This window comes from Lissotriton helveticus, assembly GCF_964261635.1.
Source record: "Lissotriton helveticus chromosome 1_1 unlocalized genomic scaffold, aLisHel1.1 SUPER_1_unloc_10, whole genome shotgun sequence".
In the NCBI taxonomy this organism is placed as follows: domain Eukaryota; kingdom Metazoa; phylum Chordata; class Amphibia; order Caudata; family Salamandridae; genus Lissotriton; species Lissotriton helveticus.
Genome location: NW_027611649.1, coordinates 2,530,092 through 2,557,790, shown reverse-complemented (window position 1 = coordinate 2,557,790; position 27,699 = coordinate 2,530,092). Strand labels below are relative to the sequence as shown.

The 27,699-nt window shown below is 44.1% G+C and overlaps 1 protein-coding gene across 1 annotated transcript in view; it reads right to left on the bottom strand.

Moving 5' to 3' along the window:
• LOC144805440 (uncharacterized) overlaps nt 1–27,699 on the bottom strand; it is a 947,065-nt gene that overhangs the window by 72,463 nt on the left and 846,903 nt on the right. The window contains 2 exon segments of the mRNA XM_078671992.1: nt 24,052–24,921; nt 24,923–25,510. Coding sequence (XP_078528118.1) covers nt 24,052–24,921; nt 24,923–25,510 — 1,458 coding nt within the window.

The following is a 27,699-nucleotide window of genomic DNA, read 5'->3' as shown; positions in this document are numbered from 1 at the left end:
GCAGAGACACCACCTTCATGCCTTGAGATTGAGAGGAGCGGCACCCACACCCCACCTTGCAGAGCCTCCACCTTCGTGTCTGTAGATTGAGAGGACAAGACCAGTGCCTCACCCTGCAGGGCCACCACCTTCATGTCTGGAGATTGAGAGTGGCAGGAGCCGCACCTCACCCTGCAGAGCCTCCACCTTAATTTCTAGAGATTGAAAGGGGCATAGGAGCTCCTTCCAGCTGCCAATGGAGGTGGTTGATGTAATTTTGTCAGCTTATTGTCCCCCCACCTAGTCAGTCTATTCTGGAAGGTAAAACTCATACATCCTCTGGAGTGTTGATAATAACATGAACCCTTCAAAGGCTCTCCTTTCAGAAAGTTTCCATTGTGCTCTGTCACTGGTCCTGCAGAGTTCTGCAGTAGATGAAGGATACATTGCTGCCCTGTCCAGCATGACTCATACATTCTCCATTCATATCCTGATTTTTAAGGGCCTGGCACATATCTTTGCACCTATTCCCTTTTTCATGTGTCAATGGTCTTTGTTGGACTTGGCCCTTTTTGCAGGGTCATCCCTAAACTTTTTGCCTTTCTCCTAGCCTTTTTGCTGACATGGTGTTGGTGGTTTTAGGACTCTGGGCACTTTAGCACTGCTGTCCAGTGTAAAGTGCGTGTGCTCTCTGTGTTACCTATGGGAAGATTGGTCTACACCGATTTGGCCTATTTAATATACCTGTCAGTCCCTTGTAAAGTGGTATCTCATATACCCAGGGCTGGTAAATCAAATGCTACTGGTGGGCTTGCAGCGCTGATTGCGCCACCCACCAAAGTAGCCTTTCAAACCTATCTCAGGCCTCTGCCATTGCAGGGCCTGTGCGCGCAGTGTTACTGCCGCTGTGACGTGGCACCTAAAGTGTGTGCCATGTCTTTGACACCCCTTTTACTACATGTCAGTCACCCCAAAGGTAGGCCCTAGCTAGCCCTATGGGCAGGGTGCATTGTAGGTAAAAGGTAGGACATGTACTTTAAGTGAGTGACATGTGCTGGTAGTGACAAACAGCCATTTTGGTTTCTCACTACTGTGAGGTTGCCCTCCCTTAGGAATGCATTGGGGATTCCCTGATAAGTGTTTCAGTGGCAATTCCTGATATGAGAGGAGCAGTGTAGTCAAGTTTGGTATATTTGGAATAGGGATAACAAATGCTATGCAATGGTGTGACCGGATTTACTATAACAATTTTAGAAACGCCACTTTTAGAAGTTGCCATTTCTGGGTGCTATGTGTCTGCCTGCCTGATATGAATTGCATATCTGGCTTTTGAGTGACAGGGGCTGGGAGGTGTGTGCAGATCCAGGAGGGGCAGGGTGAGTCAGCGCTGGGCTGAATAGGATATCGGCATTTGGAGTAGTGGGAGTAGTAGTCCCCTGACCCTGAATAGGATTGTGCCTGCCCTAGTGAATGCTGGCTCGCCCCCCCGTTGGTGTGTCTGATGGCCGAGCCCCCATCTCCCAAAGAAGGGTGTGAGCACTGTAAACAGAGAGCTCCAGAACCAGTTCTGGCTGGTCCCCCCAAGCCCTGTGCTTTGCTGACAAAGAGATGTGTAGTATAAATATAGGGGCTGTGACCCCATGAAAAGTTGTGTATTTTGTGCTTCTTTGGGACCTGTTGCTGCTGGGCCCCAGGTGGAACCCCCACAAGGGCATGCGTGGGCAGAGCTTTGTCCCTTGACGAAATCTTTGTGGGGGCTTAAGTGCCTTGTGAGCGATGTGACGATCTCCTTCATTCTCCCAGGATAGGAGAACCTTTGGTTGCAGGCAGCGCTGGGCTGCCTGCAGGAAGAGAGCGGGATCCCAGCCTGCGTTTGTGTGTGTCTTGAGACGGGGACCACCCTGCCTTTATTCTGTTTGCGGGAGCCTACCCCGCTGATTTATGCTTAAACACCAGGAGCCCACCCTGCATTAGTGCCTTTAGAGTGGGGGCACACCTCGCAATTACCTTTATTTACTGCGGGAGCCCACCCCACGTTTGGAAAAGTAAATTTTGCCATGTTGTATGTGCCTACGTGTTCCCCATCTTATGTTATATGTGCATGATCGATATGCATGTATTCCCCTCTGATCGATTAAAGACGCAATTACAGTTGTGTCCATCTCTAAGTATGCCAGTTTCCAGTCTTCGTGAAAGCAACGAATGTCAGGCCTATGTAAACCTACGTTGCCACGTTTTACAGTATGCACGTTAATTCATTGAATTGTCCCCGTTTCTAGGCCTCAAAAGGGCCCGGACTCAGATTCAGCTCCTGTCTTCTGAACCCTCTCCGAGGAGCGATACAGCCCCCACCTGTATCCCGGACCCTTCACTTACTTCTTGCCTTGCAGTGCCCGGCCCGGCCTGGCTCTGCCTCCCAGTCTGCCAAGAGTATGTTATGTTTCTAGTTATCAGTCCAGCCCTCCTTCTCTGCATTCCTAAGCTACTGAATCGCATCAGTAGTTTCCGTCATGGTCTAGCCTTTATGTCTCCATGTAAGAGAAATACTGTATTAATATTCATAAAATCTTCCTTGCACACGCGCTACATGTAGAATAATGCATGCACCAGTCTTAGTATCTATTAGCCTTTACCCTGATAACTTTTGGATTCTATCAACATGTACTATAAACACCAGATACTAGATATGCCCAGGTACATGTCGCTCTGACACTCCAGACTTTAGTCTCCTCTTCTGGCACAGAAGTCATAGCCCCCAGTTCTCCCTGGTAACACGTCATTGCCCATTTGCGCGCACCACTAGGTTAAAGGTCCCAGCTGCTCAGGTAGCCCCCTCCATGTTTCCGCCCCGTTTATGACATATTCTGTTACGTTTACACCACATGTCTATGTATACGCCCTGTACACGCCTCTTGTTACACCCACTTTATGCCTTATCTTTCGCGACTGCTACGAAACCACGCCTACTGTATTGAATGTAATGTATTTTGTTTTGATATATATATACTGTGCACCCATATTAAAAGTTATCCCAAGCTAGCCATCCAAGATCCTGCCCCCGGCAGCTGCCATCCTATTCCCGTACAGGCTGTCCTGTTCCTGTCCTTTATGCCTGATTAAAGCCTGTAAACCCCAGCTACCTCGAATCTTGACTCTTATTTATTGAGCTACCTGTTTATTGATTATTCTGAAAAATAGAACCGGTAATTAATTATTTATTTACCACATAATGGTGCCCGAATAGGGACTTGCCCTTTCCCCACGCGCCGGAGAAGCCACGCAGGCCCCCTGATCCTCTGCAGCCGTGACGGAACCATACCGTGCACGTGCAGATATTTCTGCTTCAAGTATCCCTCAGGCCCACGGAGGAGACGGAGGTTGCGGTCCAGCGTCCAGACGAGGCGGTGGAGGAACGCGGCGAGTCCCGACCAGAGCCCAAGCCGAGAGTCCAAGGTCCGAGGTATCCGGAGGCCCACCTGTAACTGAAGTCCGAAGTTCGTAGTCCGTCGTCGTAGCAGTCCAGTCCAGTCCGAGGCCTTCCGTTCTTGCTGCCCGGTGAGTACCGTTGCTGGGGTAGTATCTAGACAGGGTCAATTAATTTGTCTCTGGTCCGTGGGTTTGGGTACGCAAATCGAACACGAAATGTTCACTTAGGTGGACGCGGGTCCTGACGTGTCTCTTTATGGGACCGGTAAGTTTCGTGCTGTTTCAGCAGTACATCTAGTCATTCTAGTAAGTTCTGTTCTCGAGAAATTCATGTGTTCTGTTTTCAGTATTCCAGGTAATTATGCTGTCCGAACTGTTGTTTTAAATGTTATTCCATGTGTTTTTCAATGTCGTGGTATGAGTGATTTGTTTCAGTTATTATTGTGTTTATCGTGTATTGTATTGTGTCCAGACTCCAGCCTAAGTTATGCCTCTGTTCTCGAAATTACGTCAGTTAAGAACTAGAAAAGGTCTGCTCGAGGAAGCAGTTCCTGTCCCGCCTAGGGACAGTCCAGGTCATTTTATGTATCATAAGCATGGCATAAGTGCCATATTATATCTAGACTTATGGGTGGAGTACACCAAGGAATTAGAAGAGAAATATAGATGGCCCGTATCGGGTACATGGGATGCCGAGTGCATCATGCGAGTAGAGGAAGCATTATGGAAAAAGAAATCCAGACAGTCCCAGAAAGATGCCATCGAGTTATGGCGCAAAGAATCTCATAAAAGAACTGAAAAAGAAATCAGAAAGTCAGAGTTAAGTAGGGAATCCTCAGAAAGAGCCCAAGAAAGGGAATTAATCGAAATAGGTGAACGAGTTAAAGCCGAACAGTCAGACAGACAGAGAAATGCCCTTATTAAGGGTATGTATCCTCTTCTTGCCGAGGGCTTGCCGAAAGCAACCCCGGAAGCACCATGTAATTTTCCTCCGCCATTAGTTCCGATTAAGCTACGTCACAAACCGACCGCAGCTGATATTTTTCTCTCGTCCTACTTGGACGACACAGTCCCAGAATATGCAAATCCTGTTCCGCCAGCTCCTGTAAATAATGTAATCCCTGTTCCTCCAGCCACCGGGGCACCTGTTACAGCACCTGTTACAGTTCCCCCGGTCCAGCCCACAGTACAAGTACCCGCTACATCAGTCACTCTCCCAGCACGTACAGTACCCGTCGATGATTCCAGTTTAGGAGCCGCGGGGGGAGATCCTCCTCGTACCCCGCCCCAACACAAACGTGTGACACTACTTGAGTTACATGAACGTGCGTTACAGCGTACGCCCAAACAGCAGTCCGTTGCAGATATCAAGCGAGCTCTTACCGAATGCCGTTATGATCCAGTCCCAGGTGATGATAATATGGTCATATATTCATTGCGTGTAAGGCGAGTAACCGAGTATTTGGACACCCTACCGAATATGAAAGAAGATCTAGACAGAATATATCGTTTCATCCGTACAGGAACAGACCCAGAAAGTATTGGCGAAGCCATGTCTCAAAGGAAAGCTGAGACTCAGCTCATGCTATTAAAGTTTCTAATTAATTGTTTAATAAGGGAACAAGATTATCCGACTAAAGATCCGATTGAAATGAGAGTTCTGACAAAGTGGAGTGATCATATAGCCGAGGGAAGACACAAGACACTAAGTAGTATAGAGAGTATGTACAAGAAAATTCGTAAGGAAATAATAAGGTTACACGAGAAACGCAAAGCAGCACAAGTAAGCGAGAAAGAAGACGACTCTGATACTGAAGAGGTAAACGACGAGAATACTACCAGAAAAGCGTATGTAGGTAGAACTAGACTTCCCGACCGACATTCACGTCTAGAACACAAGAAAGCTCTCTCCCTTCCAGCACCAGAACAAGGTTCTCTTGAACAAGTATTTCAAGCTACCGATCACATTCTGAAATCACGAATCGGTTATAGTGAACTTGGTACCATGCATGAACAAGAACTAGCCCGATCAGCAGTCCGATGGACTACTGATTCTACCACTTTTCCAGACGAAATAGTGGCACAAATGTTTCTGAAACTGCCCCCAGCGAGCAGCGACTGGTGGGTATGTACATGATCCAGCACCTCATTACACTGTATGAGGGACAACATTCTGACCCAGGTCCGTTACATGATGTTCTGAACGAGTTACTCCAATATAGATGGAGAGGTCTAGGTACCGATTTAATTAGTGTCATTCTAGAACAGCGCCACAAATATAGAACGTTTCTGAATCCGCATTTTGTTCACGTCTCACCTCCAGGAAGTAAACCATTTTACATGGATAGACAGCATCCGTTACGAGAAGTACACCCAGTTAGGACAGCGGGTGGTGAAATGCAACGAGTATTTGTTTACACCCCTATCACAAAGATGGAACTCTTAGAGATGAAGAAATTAATTCCCTGTCACGACAAAGATCCAGCAGGGTTCCATAGAGAATTAAAGGACATGCTCCGTATGGGAGAATACACATATCCAGATATCATTAAAATGCTAAAGGTCCTGTTGCCCGCAGGGGTATATGAGAAACTCAAGGAAAAAGAATGGGAGGTGGGAGAGAAAAAGATTGATTGGACAGCTCTAGAAGCTGAAGATAATATACGAGTACCAGGTACCGGTCTTGGGGACAAATGTAAAGAATTGCCCGAGTTATTGATACAAGTTTTGCCAAGGTTACTAGCCACGAAAAAGGAAGATTGGGATGCAATCTCAGCTTGTAAACAGAAACAGGATGAAGACACTAGTGATTTTTATTCTAGATTTGAAAAATGTTTTATTATCAACAGTGGTCTGAAGACAAGTAGCGAGTCATACCCTCATCTTTTTGTTACTAAACTAGTCGAGAATTCAAGTCCACAAATTAAAAATCGAGTTTTGAAAGTCGAAAGTACCTGGCAAGCTAATACTCCGTCCCAAATGTTACAGATGATCCAGTATCACCAGAACAGAATCAGGGAAGAGCAAGAACACGAAAGGAGACGTATGAAAGACACGAAAATGAAAGTATTAGTTGCACAATCTGTTCCACAAGACAGTCAGAAGAGGGGTCCGAATCAAGCCAGTCATTCTGCAGCTCCCGTTAAAGGGACATGCAATTATTGTAAACAGCCAGGTCATTTCATAAACGAGTGTGCAGTTCTGAAACACAACATAGCAACTGGTAAGACTAAAGAAAGACCACGTCCGCCTAGACAAGAACAAGTTTCACAGACTTCTCAGTCACCACAGAATGCACAACAGACAGTTCCAGCACCGCAGCCTATCGCTGCAACACAGCATGTTACACAGCAGATGTACCAGTATGCCCAGTCAGAGTATCCAGAATATCAACAGTATTCATGAAACAGCCTAGAGAGGGAGGTAGGCTTGCCTCTCATCGAGATACCTGTAGATCAAGAGGGTCCCTATGTACACAGTCAAGTATTAGGGAAAGATAGAAAGTTTCTGATTGATACAGGGGCAAGTAGGACTACTATCAGTCATGACGAGGTTCCAGGGGCTCCGCTCTCAGGCTCTAAAAATGTTTCCCTTGGATTTTCAGGAAAGCCTATTGTTAATGAGATTTCAAAACCAGTTTCCCTAGAAGTTGGTCCATTGTCCCGAACTACTGATTTGTTACTCACGAAATCATGTCCAGAAAATGTGTTAGGTATTAAAACACTGAAAGAATTGGGTGCAGTTATTTGCTGTTCCCCAGAAGGAGTCCGATTGTTTTTAAGAGACTTTAAAAGGTCACTATGTATTACGTGATTTTGATCCGAGACTATTGAATGTACCGCAGCACTTATGGGCGCAAGGTCCAACTGATGTAGGTTTTATGCAAATCACACCCCATCGTGTGACTCTCAAGCAAGGTATAGTTTTGCCACGAATCAGACAGTACAGATTGCCACCTGAGGCTGTAGCAGCCTTATCCAAAATTATTGACGAACTAATTGCTCAAGGAGTGGTTGTAGAAACTGACTCCAATGTATGTAATTCTCCTATCATTCCAGTCATGAAACGTACTGATCCAAATGCACCTCCAGTATATCGATTAGTGATTGACCTTCGAGAACTTAATAAATGTATCATACCCCAGTATCCAGTAGTCCCAGATATTTCATCCCTCTTGACAGCCATTGATTCTGAAGCTACATTTTTTACTGTTATCGACCTCAAGAATGCATTTTTCAGTGTCCCCATTCATCCAGACAGCCAGTACCTTTTCGGTTTTTGTTTAAATGGAAGGAGCTATAAATTCACACGAGCTCCTCAAGGTTTCACAGAAAGTCCTAGTATTTACAGTCAAGCACTTAAAAGACAACTAGACAATATTCACATGCCAACTGACACTGCCCTGCTCCAGTATGTCGATGATCTACTGATCACAGCCCGTTCTGAACGTGACTGCGAGCGAGCGTCACTTACAGTCCTGTATTTCCTGGCCGAGCAGGGGCACAAGGTGTCCCCTTCGAAGCTTCAGTTCTGTGTCCAGCAAGTGATCTACTTAGGCCACTTACTGTCCAAGTGGGGTAGGCAGTTGACCCCAGACCGTATCCAGAAAATAGCGAGTCTTCCACAGCCCAAGACACAGAAGGAGGTACGAGCTTTTATTGGCCTCACTTCTTACTGCAGACAATGGATTCCTCAGTATGCATTTCTAGCCAAGCCACTGATACAGTTAACGACACAGGAGGCAGCCGTACCGACTGTCCTCCCTTGGACCCAGGAACATACACTTGTTTTCAATGAATTAAAGAAAGCCTTATGCCGAGCACCTGTTCTAGCAACACCGAACTATAGTAAGCCTTTTACACTTTTTGTCACAGAACGTGATGGTACTGCATTATCTGTTCTCACACAAGATCAAGCAGGACAGTACAAGCCTTGTGCTTATTTTTCTAGCACATTAGATCCAGTAGCCCAGGCTCTGCCTGCGTGCCTCAAGTCAGTTGCAGCCACAGCTCTAGCTATCAGACAAAGTGATTCCATAGTATTAGGACACTCCCTGACAGTACAAGTTCCACACTCCGTGGAAGTTCTTTTAAACCGAACACAGACTCAGCACTTGACAATTGCACGTTTAACAGGTTATGAACTGACACTGTTCCAGCCACACATAGAAATCAGACGCTGCAACATTCTAAATCCTGCTACACTGTTACCGTCAGTTACTTCAAATCCTGCCACACATGACTGTGTGGAAGTCATCAACACTATGACCAAGCCAAGACAAGACCTGACAGACATTGCATTACCTAATCCTGACCTGACACTTTATGTGGATGGTTCATGTATGAGAACAAGTACAGGAGAACTAGTAGCCGCGTATGCAGTGACTACTGAAACCGAAGTTATAGAAACACACCGTATTGACACCCTGTCTGCTCAAGCAGCAGAGCTAGTTGCTCTGACCCAAGCCTGCATACGTGCCAAGAACCTGAAAGTAAACATATATACAGATTCACGTTACGCATTCGGAGTTGTACACGACTTCGGAGTGCTTTGGCAAGAGAGAGGTTTCATGACTTCTCATGGAACCAAGATTCAGCATGGTCTCCTCATTCAAGCTCTGTTAGATGCAATACATTTGCCGACAGCTATCGCTATCATGAAGTGCAAGGCACATACGAAAGTTACTGACATCATTTCCCAAGGTAACGATCTAGCAGATCGAACAGCCAAGCTTACAGCTCACACCCCAGACATTCCAGTTAACACGACACAGACATCCACTCCAGAACAGACTACTTGTATGACAGTTAAGGACCCTACACAAGATGTCATAGACATACAGTTACATGCTACTCCCGAAGAAATCAAGAAATGGTCCGAACAAGGAGGGGTCCAGACAGATCAAGGATGGGTGACGAAGGGAAAAGCCACATGGTTTCTCCCCGACTCTATGGTTCAAGTCATTATCAATACCGCACATAGTCCAGCACATCTAGGAGAAAAAGCTATGTTAGACAGTATTCAGAACCTTTGGTTCAACAAGCACTTACGAGCTGCAGCCAAGCAGAAAGTCCGTACTTGTATGATATGTTGTCAGTTCAATCCAGGTAAAAGTGTCCCGGTGGAACAAGGTGGATTCCAACCTCCTGACCACCCTTTTGAAGTCCTCCAGATGGATTATATTCAGATGGAGCGATGTCGAGGTTTCAAGTATGTCCTCGTAGTTGTATGCGCTTTGTCCAGGTGGACAGAAGCATATCCAGTTCCAGATTACACAGCCGCGACCACTGCCAAGCAGTTGGTTCGTGAATTCTTGCCCCGGTATGGACTCCCTAGGGTCGTGTATTCTGATAACGGCCAGCCATTCTCATCCGAGTTAATGAAACATGTTTCCCTTTTGTTAGGGTACCAGTGGAAGTTCCATTGTGTGCGCCATCCTGAAGCAGCCGGTCTCGTAGAGAGACATAATCAGACCCTGAAAATCCGTATTGCCAAGATATGTAAAGAGAAAGGTGTAGACTGGCTAGTTGCCCTGCCAGTTGCTTTATTCTTTATGAGGATGGTTGCACATTCCAGATCAGGTCTGTCCCCGTATGAGGTCGTATTCGGCCGCCCCCCAAATATGTGGGGTACACCTAGACCCCGCAGTATTACAGATGTTTCCAGTAATATGCTGACAGATTACCTAGCTTCCTTGATGTCTGCCCTACACTCTTGTCGTTCACAGGTTGCCGCTACATTTCCAGACAATACCGAAGTGAAACCACATGAGGTCATTCCAGGCGACCTTGTCCTCGTCAGGAACTTTGATCGTTCAAGTCCACTGGAGCCTCGTTGGAAGGAGCCACGACTAGTCCTTCTGACCACCCGCACGGCCCTGAAGTTGGAGGGCCGCAAGGGGTGGGTCCATCTGTCCCACGTCAAGAAGTTCCATGGAGTTCGTGAAAAAACATTTGCAAAGGACATTTTTAAAGACTGCCTGAAACCAGACTCTGAACTTGATCCGGAACGTAAAGTTCCTCTGTTAGAGAAAACTCCGCAACAGGAGTACAAAGCAAAGTTGAGGTCTAGTAAAATAAGTCAGCCAGTTTAATTGTCTAAGTCCCTCTCGGGTGAAACGGTTAGACAGGTTTCTGACATGTATGAGATAGACCCCCATAGTGAGAGAGTTAGTCAAAACTCTATCAAATGTATCATTGTTCTAAGTTTTCTATTATATGTAAGTTTAATGGTTACCTGCACAAGTTATGCATTACATTTATGTTTTCCAATTTCTCATGTAAATAAGTTTCCTAATGTTACAGTAGAGCACACATTTAGTGATCTGCCTCCTCACGAGCTATCCTATCGTCTTGCTATGAGAAATAATACATTTATAAGAATGTTACACTATTCACACCAGACCAGCAATGCTACTAATTGTTGGGTGTGTGGTCGACTCCCCCCTTTCCAGACACCGAAGGGAGTTCTGCCACTCTTTCCTTATCCGTTTTCACATAATGGTTCGTGTGGAGCATGGTCCACGTTAACGTCATCTTCCAATGATATGTCCCTTCTGAATCGAACATGTTTTCCAGACAAGCAAGGTCTCCCCCATAGAACAGGGTTAGATCTAGAAAATGAAGTATATAATTTAGGTAATTATTCTTCGAATTTTATGGTCCTGAATGTTCAGTCTGATACCACTCCAGATTTGCCCGCTATTTCAGTACTACCAGTCAAAGGCGAATTATGTGTCAGAAAGAATGGTTCAGTACATGTAGGACATAGTGATTGTACTACTACTGTCGAGTATGGTGACAGTGGGAAATCTATTTTCAAAGCCTCACGTCATTCTTATTTTGTTTGTGGTCAGACCGCATATGTTCGTCTGCCCCTCGATTGGGATGGAACATGTTACATTGCCTTCCTACTGCCACCAGTTTTTCTAGCCCCATCTGATTATCATAGAAACACACATCTAGTACACGTCAGACATAGAAGGGAGATCGAGTCCCCGATTGTTGATCAAACTGAAACTACTCTAGAACAATATCAAGATTTCAATAAAGGTTTCTTCTTCTTTATAGGACCTATCCAGAATAGTAAGCTAATACGTAGATTAACCAGAACCCTTGAAGCAGTAGTGAATGAGACTACTTCTGCTCTAGGTAACTTAACTGAAGAGCAATCTGCTATGAGATTTGTCGTGCTCCAAAATCGTCTCGTTCTTGACGTCATACTGGCCGATAGAGGAGGAGCATGTAGAGTCATCGGATCTAGTTGCTGCATTTTCATTCCTAATAATGCGCCGTCTGTTTATTCAGCTATAACCAGACTTCATAAAATTGCCCATCAGTTACACCAGAATCCAGGCACCTGGACATGGTCCGGTTGGCTCTGGAGTATTATATCTGACTGGGGATGGAAAGTATTGTCATTCCTAGGTATTGCAGTAATGATCATATTCAGTTGCTGCCTCTGTATACAATGTGGCCCTGCGATTTGCGGCATTTGTGCTACCTCTTGTATTCCTAGTCCTAAATCCCGTTCCAAGACAATTCGAGACGAGCAAATGATGCTATATGAAATGATAGATGGTATCATGAATATTGATGTTTCCTGATGGAAACGTAGGGCACAAGGAGGGAATGTGGAAAAGTAAATTTTGCCATGTTGTATGTGCCTACGTGTTCCCCATCTTATGTTATATGTGCATGATCGATATGCATGTATTCCCCTCTGATCGATTAAAGACGCAATTACAGTTGTGTCCATCTCTAAGTATGCCAGTTTCCAGTCTTCGTGAAAGCAACGAATGTCAGGCCTATGTAAACCTACGTTCCCACGTTTTACAGTATGCACGTTAATTCATTGAATTGTCCCCGTTTCTAGGCCTCAAAAGGGCCCGGACTCAGATTCAGCTCCTGTCTTCTGAACCCTCTCCGAGGAGCGATACAGCCCCCACCTGTATCCCTGACCCTTCACTTACTTCTTGCCTTGCAGTGCCCGGCCCGGCCTGGCTCTGCCTCCCAGTCTGCCAAGAGTATGTTATGTTTCTAGTTATCAGTCCAGCCCTCCTTCTCTGCATTCCTAAGCTACTGAATCGCATCAGTAGTTTCCGTCATGGTTTAGCCTTTATGTCTCCATGTAAGAGAAATACTGTATTAATATTCATAAAATCTTCCTTGCACACGCGCTACATGTAGAATAATGCATGCACCAGTCTTAGTATCTATTAGCCTTTACCCTGATAACTTTTGGATTCTATCAACATGTACTATAAACACCAGATACTAGATATGCCTAGGTACATGTCGCTCTGACACTCCAGACTTTAGTCTCCTCTTCTGGCAGAGAAGTCATAGCCCCCAGTTCTCCCTGGTAACACGTCATTGCCCATTTGCGCGCACCACTAGGTTAAAGGTCCCAGCTGCTCAGGTAGCCCCCTCCATGTTTCCGCCCCGTTTATGACATATTCTGTTACGTTTACACCACATGTCTATGTATACGCCCTGTACACGCCTCTTGTTACACCCACTTTATGCCTTATCTTTCGCGACTGCTACGAAACCACGCCTACTGTATTGAATGTAATGTATTTTGTTTTGATATATATATACTGTGCACCCATATTAAAAGTTATCCCAAGCTAGCCATCCAAGATCCTGCCCCCGGCAGCTGCCATCCTATTCCTGTACAGGCTGTCCTGTTCCTGTCCTTTATGCCTGATTAAAGCCTGTAAACCCCAGCTACCTCGAATCTTGACTCTTATTTATTGAGCTACCTGTTTATTGATTATTCTGAAAAATAGAACCGGTAATTAATTATTTATTTACCACAGGGTGACCACCCCACAATGGCTTTATCTGAAGCGGGTGCCCACGCCGCACTTGGCCGAGAGAAGACCGGAACCGCCATGGCCCGGAAAACCAGGCAACTTGCCCGGTCGGGGGTGTGTCATCCAGAGACATCGGCGCCCGGTCAGATTAGATTACATCCTTACATCTCACTCTATTCTCCACATGTGCTCAATAGAAAAACATAGACGAATCATATCATATCACAATCCCTTGGGTCTAGCGGGGAAACAAGGGTTAACAAAGATACGATTAGTTGGACGTTTGATCGCTCTCTACTTTCTAATGACGAATATTGCAAACACATGAGGCATTGGATCCCCCAATTGATTAAGGAGAATTTGGACAATACCAGGATAGAAGTGGTCTGGGATGCACTCAAGGCCGCAATCAGGGGAGAAGCAATGAGCTTCTCGCTAGCTTGTAATAGGGAAAAACACCAATTATTGGATCTTTTACAATAGCAATTGGCAGCTGCAGAGAAAAACTTGATCATAGTATATAGAGATGGGGAGGACCCTACAGAAGCACTGGCGAAAATAATTTCAGCCAAATCATTAGTTATAGAAGTAATCGCCCATAGGGCAGCAGATAGTATGGAGACTTGGAGAAAAGAAGTGTACGAGTGTAGTGAACAAGTCGGACACCATCTTGCAATCAGGGTCAGACAAAAAGCCACAAAAAATACTATTACGGCAGTGAAAGATACCTCCCAGGCCATAATTACAGACCCAGAAGGTATACGCAATGAATTTTTAACATATTATCAAAACCTATATCAAGAAACTACCAAAGCCTACCCAGACAATATTATGACTTACCTTAATCTAATTCCAAAAGAACAATGATCTTGAGATGACCAGGCCCAACTTGGGGACCCCCCTCAATGGTTTGACGCTCTGCTCTGTATTAACAGTCTCCCTAATGGCAAGAAAACAGGCCTAGACAGTATTCCAGCAGAGTTTTATCAAAAAAAATTCTACAGAAATAAAAGAAGCCATTTTTCCTTCGTTTGTACATTTTTTTAAGGTGGGAAGACCACCAGAATCATGGTCGCAAGCAAAAATAATTGTTTTTCTTAAAAAACATAAATCAGCACTAGACCCTGCATCTTATCGGCCAATCACATTAATAAATGCGGATAGCAAAATTTACTCCAAAATATTAGCGACCAGATTAGCAGGGGTAATTCATAATGTAATATCCCCAAGGTAACATGGATTCATCCCGGAACATGGTAAAACAGATCACATAAGAAGAACCATCTCACTCTATGATGCAACACAAATCTATGGAAATCCCATGGCACTCATTTTACTCAACGCTGAGAAAGCCTACGACAGAGTTTCCTGGCCTTGTCTTTGGGAGTCTCTGTCGAGGGTTGGGATTGGCCAACATTTTATACAGGCATTTAAGATGCTGTATTTTCAACCAACCGCGTAATTATTCATAAATGGTACACGTACTAACACCTTTAGAATAACTCAAGGCACACATCAGGGATGCCCTAGCTCACCTCTGCTATTTGCCATATATATGGACCCTTTCTTATGCACTCTGGAGTGAAATCAGAGGATTAGGCCGATAATCAGTCAAGGCTGGGAAACATAAGTATTGCTATATGCCGACGACATAGCGCTTGTAATATCCAACCCGATAGAATCTATGGCAGAGGTAGAGCGAGAGGCGATGAGATTTGGCCTTTACGCCAGATATTCCCTAAATCGAAATAAAACCCAGATTATCTGTAAAAACTTCAACATGGGTGACGACGTGAGACAGGTAGGAAACGCCACTTATTGGGGGGTAGACATTACCGCCAATATCGAAAAGCTAGTCGAAGCAAATATCGACCCCATGATTGATAAAATAGAACCAGAACTGAGGTGACTACATATTCTGCATCTTTCAATAATCAGAAGATGTAATATAATCAAAATGCTTTTTTCCCTAAGATCTTATATCTTATAAGAGCTATTCTATTGGAATTTAATCCCAAATGTATAAACAAGATCGAAGATATGTTTTCCCGGTTCATTTGGTCTTATGGGAAACCAAGACGAGCATATAGGTTCCTTTCTCTACTAAAGTATAGGGGTGGTTTGGCTCCACCAAACATTAACCTTCGCTATTGGGCAATTACTCTTTTACACAATCACACCCTTTTCTCCCACAAGCCACTAGACGAATGACTTAACCATATCCCCACACCTATAGAACTAATAATGGGTAAGCAGGCCTGGGGATGGGCCTGGAGATTCTTGAATGATTCTCACTACAAAAAGGTACGTTATAAGACGCTGGCAGCAGGATAATATAAAACTATGAAGGCAGTCCGGAAGATGCTAGGATTGGGCTGTGGGAATTATTATACCCCGATCAGTAAGTAAGTAAGTAAGTAATCTTTATTGCTTGATTAATTAAAATCTTAGCGGTCTGTAAAATAAAACACGTAATTAGCACTATTTCATTTTCCCTTAAAAGCTAAAACTCTGTATTCTGAAAACTAGTTTTACTAGTTAAAATTACATCTACTAAAATTGTGTTAAACTTCATTAGTTCAGGCAGAGTCTGTGTGCAAGTCTGAGTGTTAAAAGCTAAGACACTATATTCTAAAAAAACTTGAATTTAACTAGTTAAAATTACATGTACTAAAGTTGTGTTAAACTTCATTAGTTCAGGCAGAGTCTGTGGGCAAATCCTGAGCTTTCGTCTTCTCCTGGGCCCATGGGCCTTAATTGGGTTCATAGATGAGCACCTGGCGGGGAACCTCAGGAGGAGTTGAATATGCTCGGGGTTCTTCGCCTAGTTTTGTCTGTGCTTTTTCCATAAAACGGACAAAGCTGCAGAGTAGCCTTACGTTGGCCCCTTCGAAACACGCCTTCCCTGCCTGTCTGCAGGACCGAATGTGCAAAGCGTTTATATGTGGTTTTAACAGTTCTCTCCTCTCCAGGTCGAGAGTCTTACAGATACACAGAAGGTGCAACACATCTTTTTGGTTTCTCCACATAATCTGCAGAGGGTGGTTATTGGTGGGCGTTTCCAAGGGGGCATATGAGTTTGAGTAGGTAGAATCCCCATCCTCATTGCCAAAAAGCGTTCCTTCAACGTTCTGGAGAAGCTGTTGCCTAGATACGATTGTGGTAGGCATTTTGAGTAGCTTTGAATCACAAACCAGCTGTGCGCCCTCCTGTTTAGGTATGCACAATCTTTCTGAGTAGAGACTAGGATTATTGACATGTTAACTAGGGTTTTGACGTTTTTTTAAGGGAGACCAGATTCCCAGATGTTCTGAAGGGCTAACTCGCTGATCCCTAGTCGAAGGTAAGCCTTGGCCGGGGAATTGTTTTTCCGTATAATTTCTTTCCAAAGAAATGAGTTCAGTGATCCGGCCGCGAAGCTCTTTATTTTATACCAGGTTTGACGTACGCACCTTTCCGGTTTATTGCCTGGTTTGGGAATCCGCATTACAGTCTTAGTTGCGCTGGAGAGGTGTATTTTGGCAGCTTGAATATTATTCTCAGTGCTTTGGAGACTGTTTTGTCTAAGGTTGTTTAGTCATTCCCCCTCATGGCCTCGTTGCCGTAAGTTATCGTTGGGAGGAGCTTAGCTCGTAGTACTTCGAGCAACGGGAGCAGGTTTGGTCCAGTTATTTTGTTTTTAAGGTTTTTCAAGGTGATAGCTAGGAGGGTCCCTCGCCTTTGTATTGCCTCTTTTTGTTGGTCGAACAAACCTTTGTTATCAATAATTATCCCTAGATATTTGTACTCTTTGACCTCTTCCCGATCAGTAATAACTGTAACTTGCCCGGAATCTTTAAAGACCCCACAATCAGGAGATGGATTGACAAAGGCCTATTTAAGCTTGGAGATTTGTATTCTCTCACTGATATATTCACTTTTAAAAATCTTAAAACACAATATGGATTAGAATGGAAAGATTTGTTTAAGTATTTACAAATACATGATTTTCTAAGCAAGTAGGATGGAGGCCCAATAGGGTTCTTAAATAACTCCATTATAGATAAACTAAGACAGAATAATCAATCAATCGGAATGGTATATAATTCGCTTAACTCCCTGATGACGTATGGCATGGGACATCGGGCTAGCAAATGGAAAGAAGAAATAGACGTCTCAAAGGATTTACTTCAATACTCTACTGAACTAGCACAGAAGCTTTTAATACCAGCACGACTTCAGGCGCAGTATTATAAAACTTGTTTTTCACTTTATTATTATTATTATACGCCAAAAAGGATCACTAAATGGGGAACTGAGAAGGGGACCTTATGCCCTTGATGTTCGCTGCCCCAGGCAGATTTAGAGCATATGCTGGCATCCTGTACTACACTAAATATCTTAAAATCTGACATTACGAATTTCTTTACAGAGATCCTAAGAAGGGATATAAACCTTTCATCAGCCCTGATCTGTCTAGGGGTAGATCAGGAGGACCCAAGGGATGCAAGGAGAACGACAAATTTTTATAAGTATGGCAATATATCGCCTTACCCTAACATCAGCCTGGTTAGCTCCATCGCCGCCAGTGTACTGTCAGTGGTTATCACGTCTAATCACGAACTACAACTTTGAAAAAGGATTATATGGGAAAAGGGGGACTTGATCACGTTCAAAAGGGTTACAAATCTTGGAATCCCTGACTAAATGGCTCGAGAGATAAAACCAGTGGAACACGACAGATACACCCCAGAACATCTAAGATCTGCAAACACAATATCACATTTAGATAGATGGTCAACACAAGGAAGGGAGGGGGGTGAAATATCAAACTGTGCATGACACTATATTATAGAAATGTTACATCTTTGATTTAACGCCTTTTTTTTCCTTCTTTTTTATTTTTTTGCTATAAGTTCACTGGCTTTAAAGACATGCAATTTGTAACCATTTAATTTATTTATTTCTTTTTTGAACATGCAAACTACAAGGTCATTGTGTAACATTGAAATCATGTACCAATAAAAATAATATAAAAAAAAGACAACATAAACATAACATGAGTATTTGTAAAGCGCACGTTCACCACTACGGGCATCTTGGCGCTGAAATAACAGATGTTTGTTGTTACCCAACTCATACACAACAATGGTGCGCGCGGGCATGCCGGCTTCTAACACTCAGAAACTTTATTTGCTGTGCGCCTCAGCGAAACCATCAGCCCGATTACTGATGGCACATATTTATATAGGGCGGAGTCACTTTAGTCTGGCGCTCAATTACATGTGTAGATGTGAGTCTGGTGGTGCCTGATAACTGAAAGGCACACATTTGTTTACATACAATTTCATATATGTCTGATTTATTATTCCTATTACAGCGCCTTCTACCTTGAGAAGGCCTATCCTAGACCAGTGTGTGGACAAAACATATGCCGACAAATCGAGGACAAAGGGATTGGGACATGGTCTAGGAACACTCACAACAAATCCTACATCAAACCTCACGATTAACTGATAGAGCGCTATAAAGCAATATACTGAGAAAAAGTAACCTGGTGAATTGATGCAAATTAAAGTAAATAAAAAAAAAAGAAAGAACTACATAACAACAGCTGTGTGACCTGGAAGCCGATTAATTCTCAATGTAGCCCTTGTTTGTGATTACCTTACAGTGCTCACATTTATCATCCGCGCAAGAAGAGATGGGAGACTGGAGTATCTGATTAGAGAAGCTCATTTACATACAAATGGGGGTGACAGCCTGTTCACATCGCACAGCACAACTTGTTTACGTAAAATGCTTGTACACAGAACAGGGTAAAGTCTTGTGCCTCTTTTACATTTTCTTTAATATATCCTGCACCTCGCTCTCTTCTTCTCTTCCTCTCATTTCAATTCATCGTAAAGTAGTCAAATTCACTATTGCTTTATCAGCATGGCACAAGTCGGGGGTCGACACAGTTTGAAGGGGTCCCCCCACTATTATCTAGAAAAGGGATTCAGTTCCACCTAGCTCCTTAGCCTACGACTGGGAAAAGTTACTTTGCTTCTTGCATCTGCAAACACGGGCCTCAGAGTGTTTCTAACTATCCGTCCCACTAGCAGCGTCCCCTTTATTTATTTGTGTGAGTGGCACAAGAGAGGAACAGAGAACTAGAGAAAATTAGCCCTTCTATTGCTTAATACACTGTAAATGTGAAACACTTTGGGGCTTAGGGGCTGGATAAAGAATGTTAGTAAACAAACGCAAATTAAAAGCACATTTTATTTATTCACTGAAAACTGTTTAAAAATGTAATTTCTAAGGTCCACATGTCTGTTTAAAAATATTTACACTTTCAGTCAATTCAGAGTTTAGTTACAAACTGATAGTGGGAAAAACACTTGATGTATAAAAACGGAAACCAAAAGCTTCTTTGTTTTTGTTTTTAAAACAGGCCGTCGACCTTTTCCGTGAAAATTATTATGAGGTCCTGACATCACTTCTTGTGACTTCACTACATGTGACGTCATTGTGATTTGCATATGATAATGGGCTCGATCACTATTTTCCTTACTTGTTCCCTGTTTATTTGCATGACATAGGTCTATAGGTATTAAAAGTAAATATATAAATTCACAGGTATTCAGCCCATTTCTCTGGTGATGTCACACATTGACATGTATTTGGCTGCTTCTTCTATTTTTAGGTGAATACAAATAACCTGCCGTTCCCCCTCCTTCCATTTCTCTTTCTTTTTCTCCCCCTTTCTTTGTCTCTCTCGCTCTCTTTATCTCTCCCCTCTCTATCTCCCACCAACAACAACCTCCCAAACCCCCCACAAAAGGAACTTCACACAAGGTATATGTAAAAATAGCCTTTGTATTACAAAACACATTAGATAGTAAACACACACTTTACAATGTGCCAGAGGCACGGTTAGAATTTACAGGGGATTATATACATGGGACAGGGCCACAGGGACCACTGTCAGGAATAAGCACTTGGTAGAACTAGCACTTTGTAGGAATAACACTTAGAACATAGCAATTGTAGCACCAAAGAGCAAATGTAGCACACAACCAGTAACCACTGGTAAAAGGTAAGTACCACCTACGCAACCCTAACCACCTTAGGAAAATATCACGCAGGGAACCATGAACTCACTAGCATACCTATACTAGGTAAAACAACCACCTAAGCATGACAATACATTTAGGGGTATAGGCCAGAAGCTTTACATATGATGCATAAAGCCACATACAGAGGTGTCAGAACACAGGGTGCACAAAACATACTACACACAGTACATTTCATAACACCCAAAGCATTAGCGCATAAATCACATTTAGCACATAAATCACATTAGCGCAGAAATCACATGTAGCCCATAACTCACATCAAGGTCCAGGTTGCGCCACTGCGTCAAAACCTAAACGTAACAGCTGCCCACTACTTGCTGGGCATCTGGGGACAATAGCAAGGGGCCTAAACGCTGCAGCTGGCACTAAGTGCTGCGCAGTTGGGGAAGGCCAAGGTAGGGATGAGGGAGTGCGACTCACTCCTGGGTCCAAAGAACAAGTCCCCAAAGAAGCAAACCCTAAACGGTGCAGCTGCCCACTACTTGATGGGCAGCTGTGAATCAGCAAAACTGCGACAAGGCCCTCACTGGCCCTAGGACAAAACTGCGCCAACTGTTGGAGCCCTCTAGGCTCAGGAAACACTATTGCAGTACAGGCTGGAGCCATCTAGACTCTCAAGACAAATAGTGTACCCATGGGGAGCCCTCCTAGGCTCTAGAACAACTGGGGCCCTCAGAGGCACGAACACGGGCCCCTCTGGCCCTGGGAACCCCCACCGGGGCCCTTTACATTACTCTGGCCATCGTTGGAGCCCTCTTGCTCAGAACAACTCTTGGGGGCCAGAGGATCTTCCTAGCTCCTTGAATAAGAATGCCCCAACATGTTGGAGCCTCGTGGGCTCTAGGACAAACAATGAGCAAAATGGAGGAGCGGCCCGCTGCCAAACGGGGCCGCTCGAATACTGCCTCCCATGGTGCTGTGCCTTGACCTGGCAGCACCGATAGTCCACACGGAGTCCCCCAGCCCTTTTGTACTCACCGGGCTGCTCGTGGGGGACTCCCCTCTCCGGTGCGGCGGTAGCGCTTTGCGGGGCTCTCTCATCACCTGAGAGCCTTGCCTTCAAAGTGCGCCCGCTTCGCCCTGGTCTTCACCCGGTCCCCGATCTCGGGACCGGGACTTTTAAAATGGAGCCCGCAAGGCTCCGGGTCTTCCGGCGGCCACTCGGGGAGGCGGGGTAGGCTCCCGCCTCCCCATGCAGCACCAGCTTCTCTTTCCGGCAGGCGGGCGGGCGGGCAGGCAGGCAGCACCTCCGGTCTCCCTCTCCATACGGGAGAGCGGAAAAGCACACAAAGGCTTCCCCCAGGCAAGGGGAAGCGGAACAAATGGTCACCAGGCCCTGCCCACCTCCACTACTTCCGGGTCACGGCAGGCTGTGGCCCAGCAACGTGTCAACAAGCAGCTCAGGACAGCGGCGGTGATTTCTCCGGCTGAAAAGAGGGGTAGGCTCCATCGAGTAAATTATAAATAAAAGTAGAAACGGGGTGGGCATCCGTGCCTAAATAATTAAATAACCGTGGTGGCACCCGTAGGCAACCACGAAGAAACAAATGCAGGGTAGGCTCCTGCTCGAGTAGAGCACACAATCCACGGGCACAATGCAGCGTAGGCTCCGGCGCACCACGCACAGTACACTTCAAAACAAAGCACTTTCCAGGCACTAAAGGAGACAGAAACCCTGGCCCAACAAAGCAACTGGGACAAAAAGGGGTTTCAGCCAGTCCTGGGCATAAAGAAATGGAGCAACCAGCTCCTCAGCGCAGGGAAGTCCTCCAGTCCCCCAGGCAAGTCAGAGGGGTCCCAGTACAAAGTCTATCAGCAATCCAGGGGCTGGGCAGGGCCCAGGGAGGCAAGCCTTCCCCATGGCCACAGCAGCAGCACGCCCCTAGTAGATTCTAGTCAGGAAAACAAGAACATTTTACAAGAGGTCACAGCCTCTTTCTATACACTAAATCCCTTTGTCTGTGGTATGCAGGGTGGGGGAGAAACCAGACGCAGCTGGTTTTGGAGCACTCTAATGTGCTCAGTCCCTCTCACTATTCACTGGCCAGGCTAGGGTCATCAGTCGCACCACAGGGGGCAGAGCCAGCATTGTGTGGGGAAAGCCCATCCCTATTCAGGTCCCAGGTGCACCCCTCCCTCATATCAATCATGCAGATCTCTCCACTCACCACCTGGGAAGACGCATCCTGACTCCTGGAACCAGGCTCACCAGCCTTCTCCAGCCAATCACAAGCCAGACAGCCAATTCACATAATTAACACAGCCATGCCAACTTCTAGAAGTGGCACTTCCACACTAGACACATTTATGCCGCACACATCATCGCGCAGCATTTAATCACACGAGTCCGCACATACCAAACTCAACCTTGCACTCCCCACGCATCAGGAAATACCATGGACACACATATTCCCCATGCATTCCTATGGGAGGGAAGGCCATTCTCACACACGCACTCAGAGAGCGCACGCACTTTACACTGCGCCACAGTGCTAAAGTGCGCAAAGGCCAGAAATCACTACAATGATGTAACATTAAAAGGCAAAAAGTTCAGGGGTGAATCTGCCAGAAGGGCCAAGTCCAACACTCTCTTTATCTCTCCCCCTCTCTATCTCCCACACACTCCTGTTAGCTTTAGCTTCATGAATTTCACTGCCACTTCTGGCATTCATACAACAAATCCTTCAGAACATTTGAGAACAAGGGACAATCAGTGCGGAAGACGAGTTGCTGTGAGTGCAACTGATTGTCCTGGCACATATATGCTTTTGATGTGGGTTTTCGCTATTTCACCACATTCTTCAAACAGAGTCTGATGCTTACAGTGGTTCAATTCTGGTAAAAAGTAGAGTTTGGCAAGACACAGAATTAATAGGGAGAGCCAAGTCGGAAAGGAGCTACAGGTCACACTTAGCTATAAGGCCCGAGGCACGAGCTGACCCATCAACCTATAACAGTGTGGAAAAGATGCAGCAAACGTTACTTAAAAACAAGGTATATGCTCTTTTATATCTAAAAATAGGTTATTTCTTGAACACCTGTGTTTCACTTTAGTTCATTACATATATTGCAGTGGCATTTGTTAATGGTAATACATACATTTTACCAATGAAGCTTCTATCTCCAGAGCCCTGACAACATGTCCACTCTAGGTGTGTTGGGTTTATAGGTTTTATTACTAATCCGACAAGTTAGCTGAAAATACTGCTGTTCGTCCCAGTATTGTTCAGTGTTGCTTTTACAGGTAGTGTGATCAGGTGTGATTTAATGTTTTTCTTTGTATCTCTTCTTCACCAAATAAAAATCAACAGTGTTTCTTTTCTTTTATTCCACATTGTGCTCAGCCCCCACTGTGTATCCTGGTACATTATGTCGCTTTGCTATGTGTACGGAAGTGAACAACCACTGTAAACACACACTTTTATAATTCTGCAAACACTGTTATCTGTTTTTCTTCTTCACTGTTTGTCGGGTCTTCTATCATCTGGTATTTCAATGTTCCCCATAATTTGAATTTTATATTTTTCCGTGATTCATTCCTCTCACAATAACTGCACTGTTCAGCTCTTGTCTATGTCCTTTGATGGGTCAATATTATTTTTGATTTTCTTAAGTTCTTTCCGGAATCTCTGCATCTCTAGCATTGTTTACATGTGAGTTAAATGAATCAGTGAATTCACTGAGGGCTGTGTGGGATCGAAAATTGACAAAAGCCCTTCTCACTTCAAACATTCACTACGATGATAGGGTTTTTCCCCCGTGTGTGTTCGCTGATGAATTTGTAGGCTTGTTAAGTGACTAAAGCACTTTGCACATTCACTGCACTTGAATGGTTTTTCTCCTGTGTGTATTCGCTGATGTTTTTGGAGGGTTGATAAGTGACTAAAGCACTTTGCACATTCACTGCACTTGAATGGTTTTTCCCCTGTGTGTATTCGCTGATGTGTTTGGAGGTGTGATAACTGACTAAAGCTCTTTAGACACTCATTGCACTTGAATGGTTTTTCTCCTGTGTGAGTTCGGTGATGATACCTTAATGCTGAAGAGTAACTAAAACTACTGTCACATTCACTACAATGATACGGTTTTTCCCCTGTGTGCGTTCGCTGATGAATTTTTAGGCTTGTTAAGTGCCTAAAGCTCGTCCCACATTCATTGCACTTGAATGGTTTTTCTCCTGTGTGAGTTTGCTGATGCTACCTTAATGCTGAAGAGTGACTAAAACTACTGTCACATTCACTACAATGATAGGGGTTTTCCCCCGTGTGTGTTCGCTGATGAATTTGTAGGCCTGATAATCGACTAAAGCTCTTCCCACATTCATTGCAGTTGAATGGTTTTTCCCCTGTGTGTGTTCGCTGATGTCCTTGAAGGTGTGCTAATTGACTAAAGCTCTTGACACATTCATTACACTTGAATGGTTTTTCTCCTGTGTGAGTTCGCTGATGAATCCTCAATGCTGAAGAGCCGCGAAAACTACTGTAACATTCACTACAATGATAGGGTTTTTCCCCTGTGTGTGTTCGTTGATGTGTTTGGAGATTTGATGAGTCACTAAAGCTCTTCCCACATTCACTGCAGTTGAATGGTTTTTCCCGTGTGTGTTCGCTGATGACTTTTTAGGTCTGATAACCGACTAAAGCACTTTGCACATTCACTGCACTTGAATGGTGTTTGCCCTGTGTGTGTTCGCTGATGACTTTGTAGCACTGATAATCGACTAAAGCTCTTTAGACATTCATTGCACTTGAATGGTTTTTCTCCTGTATGAGTTCGCTGATGACTCCTTAATGCTGAAGAGCCGTGAAAACTACTGTCACATTCACTACAATGATAGGGTTTTCCCCCTATGTGTGTTCGCTGATGTGTTTGGAGGTTTGATAAGTGACTAAAGCACTTTGCACATTCACTGCACTTGAATGGTTTTTCCCCTGTGTGTGTTCGCTGATGAGTTTGTAGATGTTCTAATTGATTACAGCTCTTCCTACATTCACTGCACTGGTATGGTTTTTCCTCCGAGTGTGTTCGCTGATGTCTTTGTAGGTGATGTAATCGACTAAAGCTCTTCCCACATTCACTGCATTTAAATGGCTTTTCTCCTGTGTGTGTTTGATTATGTCTTTGAAGGTGTGATAACTGACTAAAGCACTTTACACATTCACTGCACTTGAATGGTTTTTGTCTTGTGTACGTGTGCTGATGAAACTTAAGAAGTGATGACAAACTAAAGCTCTTGCTGCATGTGTATGATTCTTCTTTCTTGGTTAGTGTCTGTGGGTTGGGTATATATTTGTCTACATCCCATGACTGCATTTCCTGATTGGCCAACATGGCTGATAAAACCAACCAAAGAAAGTTGCCTCATCACCAACATTTAAATCCACAATAGGGGAACGTTGGACACGCTAGCCAGTCGTGTTCAACAGGGTATTTTTATTTTTACCTGATTGAATCTTTAATTATTCAAAAGTTCAACAAAAGACGAATAAACACATACAAAGACACTTATCTACATCACATATTCGTATCAAAATTACCATGTTATTCCACTATACAAAAAAAGGGTTTGCTCAATTAAATTAAAGTCAACAATCAAAAATCAGAAGTCAAAAAATAAAATTTTTGTGACGAACAGAAAATTTCAATCATGTGTAACATTAAACAGTGCATTTATAACCATAGAAAGCAAATAAAGCATGAATGGAGGAAACATTTTTGACATCAGCGAGAATGCTGGTAAAGGGAATTGAATCACAGAAAATCTTAATTGAGCAAACCCTTTTTTTGTATAGTGGAATAACATGGTAATTTTGATACGAATATGTGATGTAGATAAGTGTCTTTGTATGTGTTTATTCGTCTTTTGTTGAACTTTTGAATAATTAAAGATTCAATCAGGTAAAAATAAAAATACCCTGTTGAACACGACTGGCTAGCGTGTCCAACGTTCCCCTATTGTGGATTTAAATGTTGGTGATGTGGCAACTTTCTTTGGTTGGTTTTGTATAACAAGGTCCAGCCTCAACACCTTTCCCTTAGGACCTGGCTCCTTTTGTTTTTTCCGAACATGGCTGATAAAGCACTTGTGTTTTTCTCACACATTTAATATGTTGCGGTATTTTACACGTTTGATTTCTGTTTTAACAATAAAATACAATAGCCACCAAATATTTATCACACTCCGAATACATAGAAGGTGTCTTTGTAGGTGATTGTGCCTTTAGATTGGATTATGGCTATGCACGATTGCGGATAAAGATGTATCTTCCTTCTGGCCGGTGCAAATTAGGACAGTCTATTGTATTGTAGATAGAAGAACTCCTCTTTCCTTTACCCGACAGTTGTCTGGCTCCGCTCTGTTGTGCTCTTCTCTGGTTACTGTGGTTTGTCCAGAAAGAGTTTACAATTCTCCTAGAGCACGGAATGATGGCTTGTCATCATTTTATAATACAGAGCACTGCGGTAATCACATCATACCGATCCCAGGATCAAAGCTGGTGTTAGGCACTTTTTTATACAGGAGGCGGTTTGTTATTGTTGTTGCCTTAATTTTCCTAAGGTCATTTCTACGTCTTGTGGCGTGGAGGTGCACAGCTCAGCATCTTACAATCACTGAACTGCTCTTGATGCTTCATCCAGGATCTGTCAGTTTGTGTGCAGGTTCCTCTGTCGCCGACTGTGCTGAATACTGTAGCTCATTATTTCTGCTATTATTGAAGATTTACAGCATTCACTTTATTATTGATGGTCAATTCATACATTCAAGGCTTGTTTTCTGTTGGATGTAAAGATATTTAAAATTACTAAATTGAAACAAAATGGAATGAGAATTCACAATGTTTAATTGGTTGTAAAAGACATTTCTGGGGAGATTTACCAAATCTCCACGCAATGCAGCGCAGGCCTCCCCCTGCGAGGCTGCGCTGCGTGACAGGGAGGGAGCAGGAGAGCACCATATTTTCAGAGATATGGCTCTCTCCTTCCCTTTCCCTTGCGCTGGCACTGATTACAGCAGCCCTGCGCCATGCACACACCTTAGCACCAGAGCGCTAGGGTGTGTGTGTGTGAGTCCAGCATAGGTTTTGTACAGGAAGGACACCCTTCCTGTACAAAACACTATGCCTAGACATGAGGGAAACCTTTTCCAACTTTGTATGATTGTTACACAGTGCAGGGAAACAAAGGGAAGGCTTGGGTCCTGTCACTGAATGGCCTGGACCACTGCAATGAAGTAAACAGAAACAAATGGCCAGAAAGGTTCGATTACTCTTACTACCCCCCCTAGTCAGTAGATTACTAGGTTGGACAACAATTTGATTAAATTGATTTTTGTATTATGAAAAACTGTTTTCAAAGAAATTCATCATATGT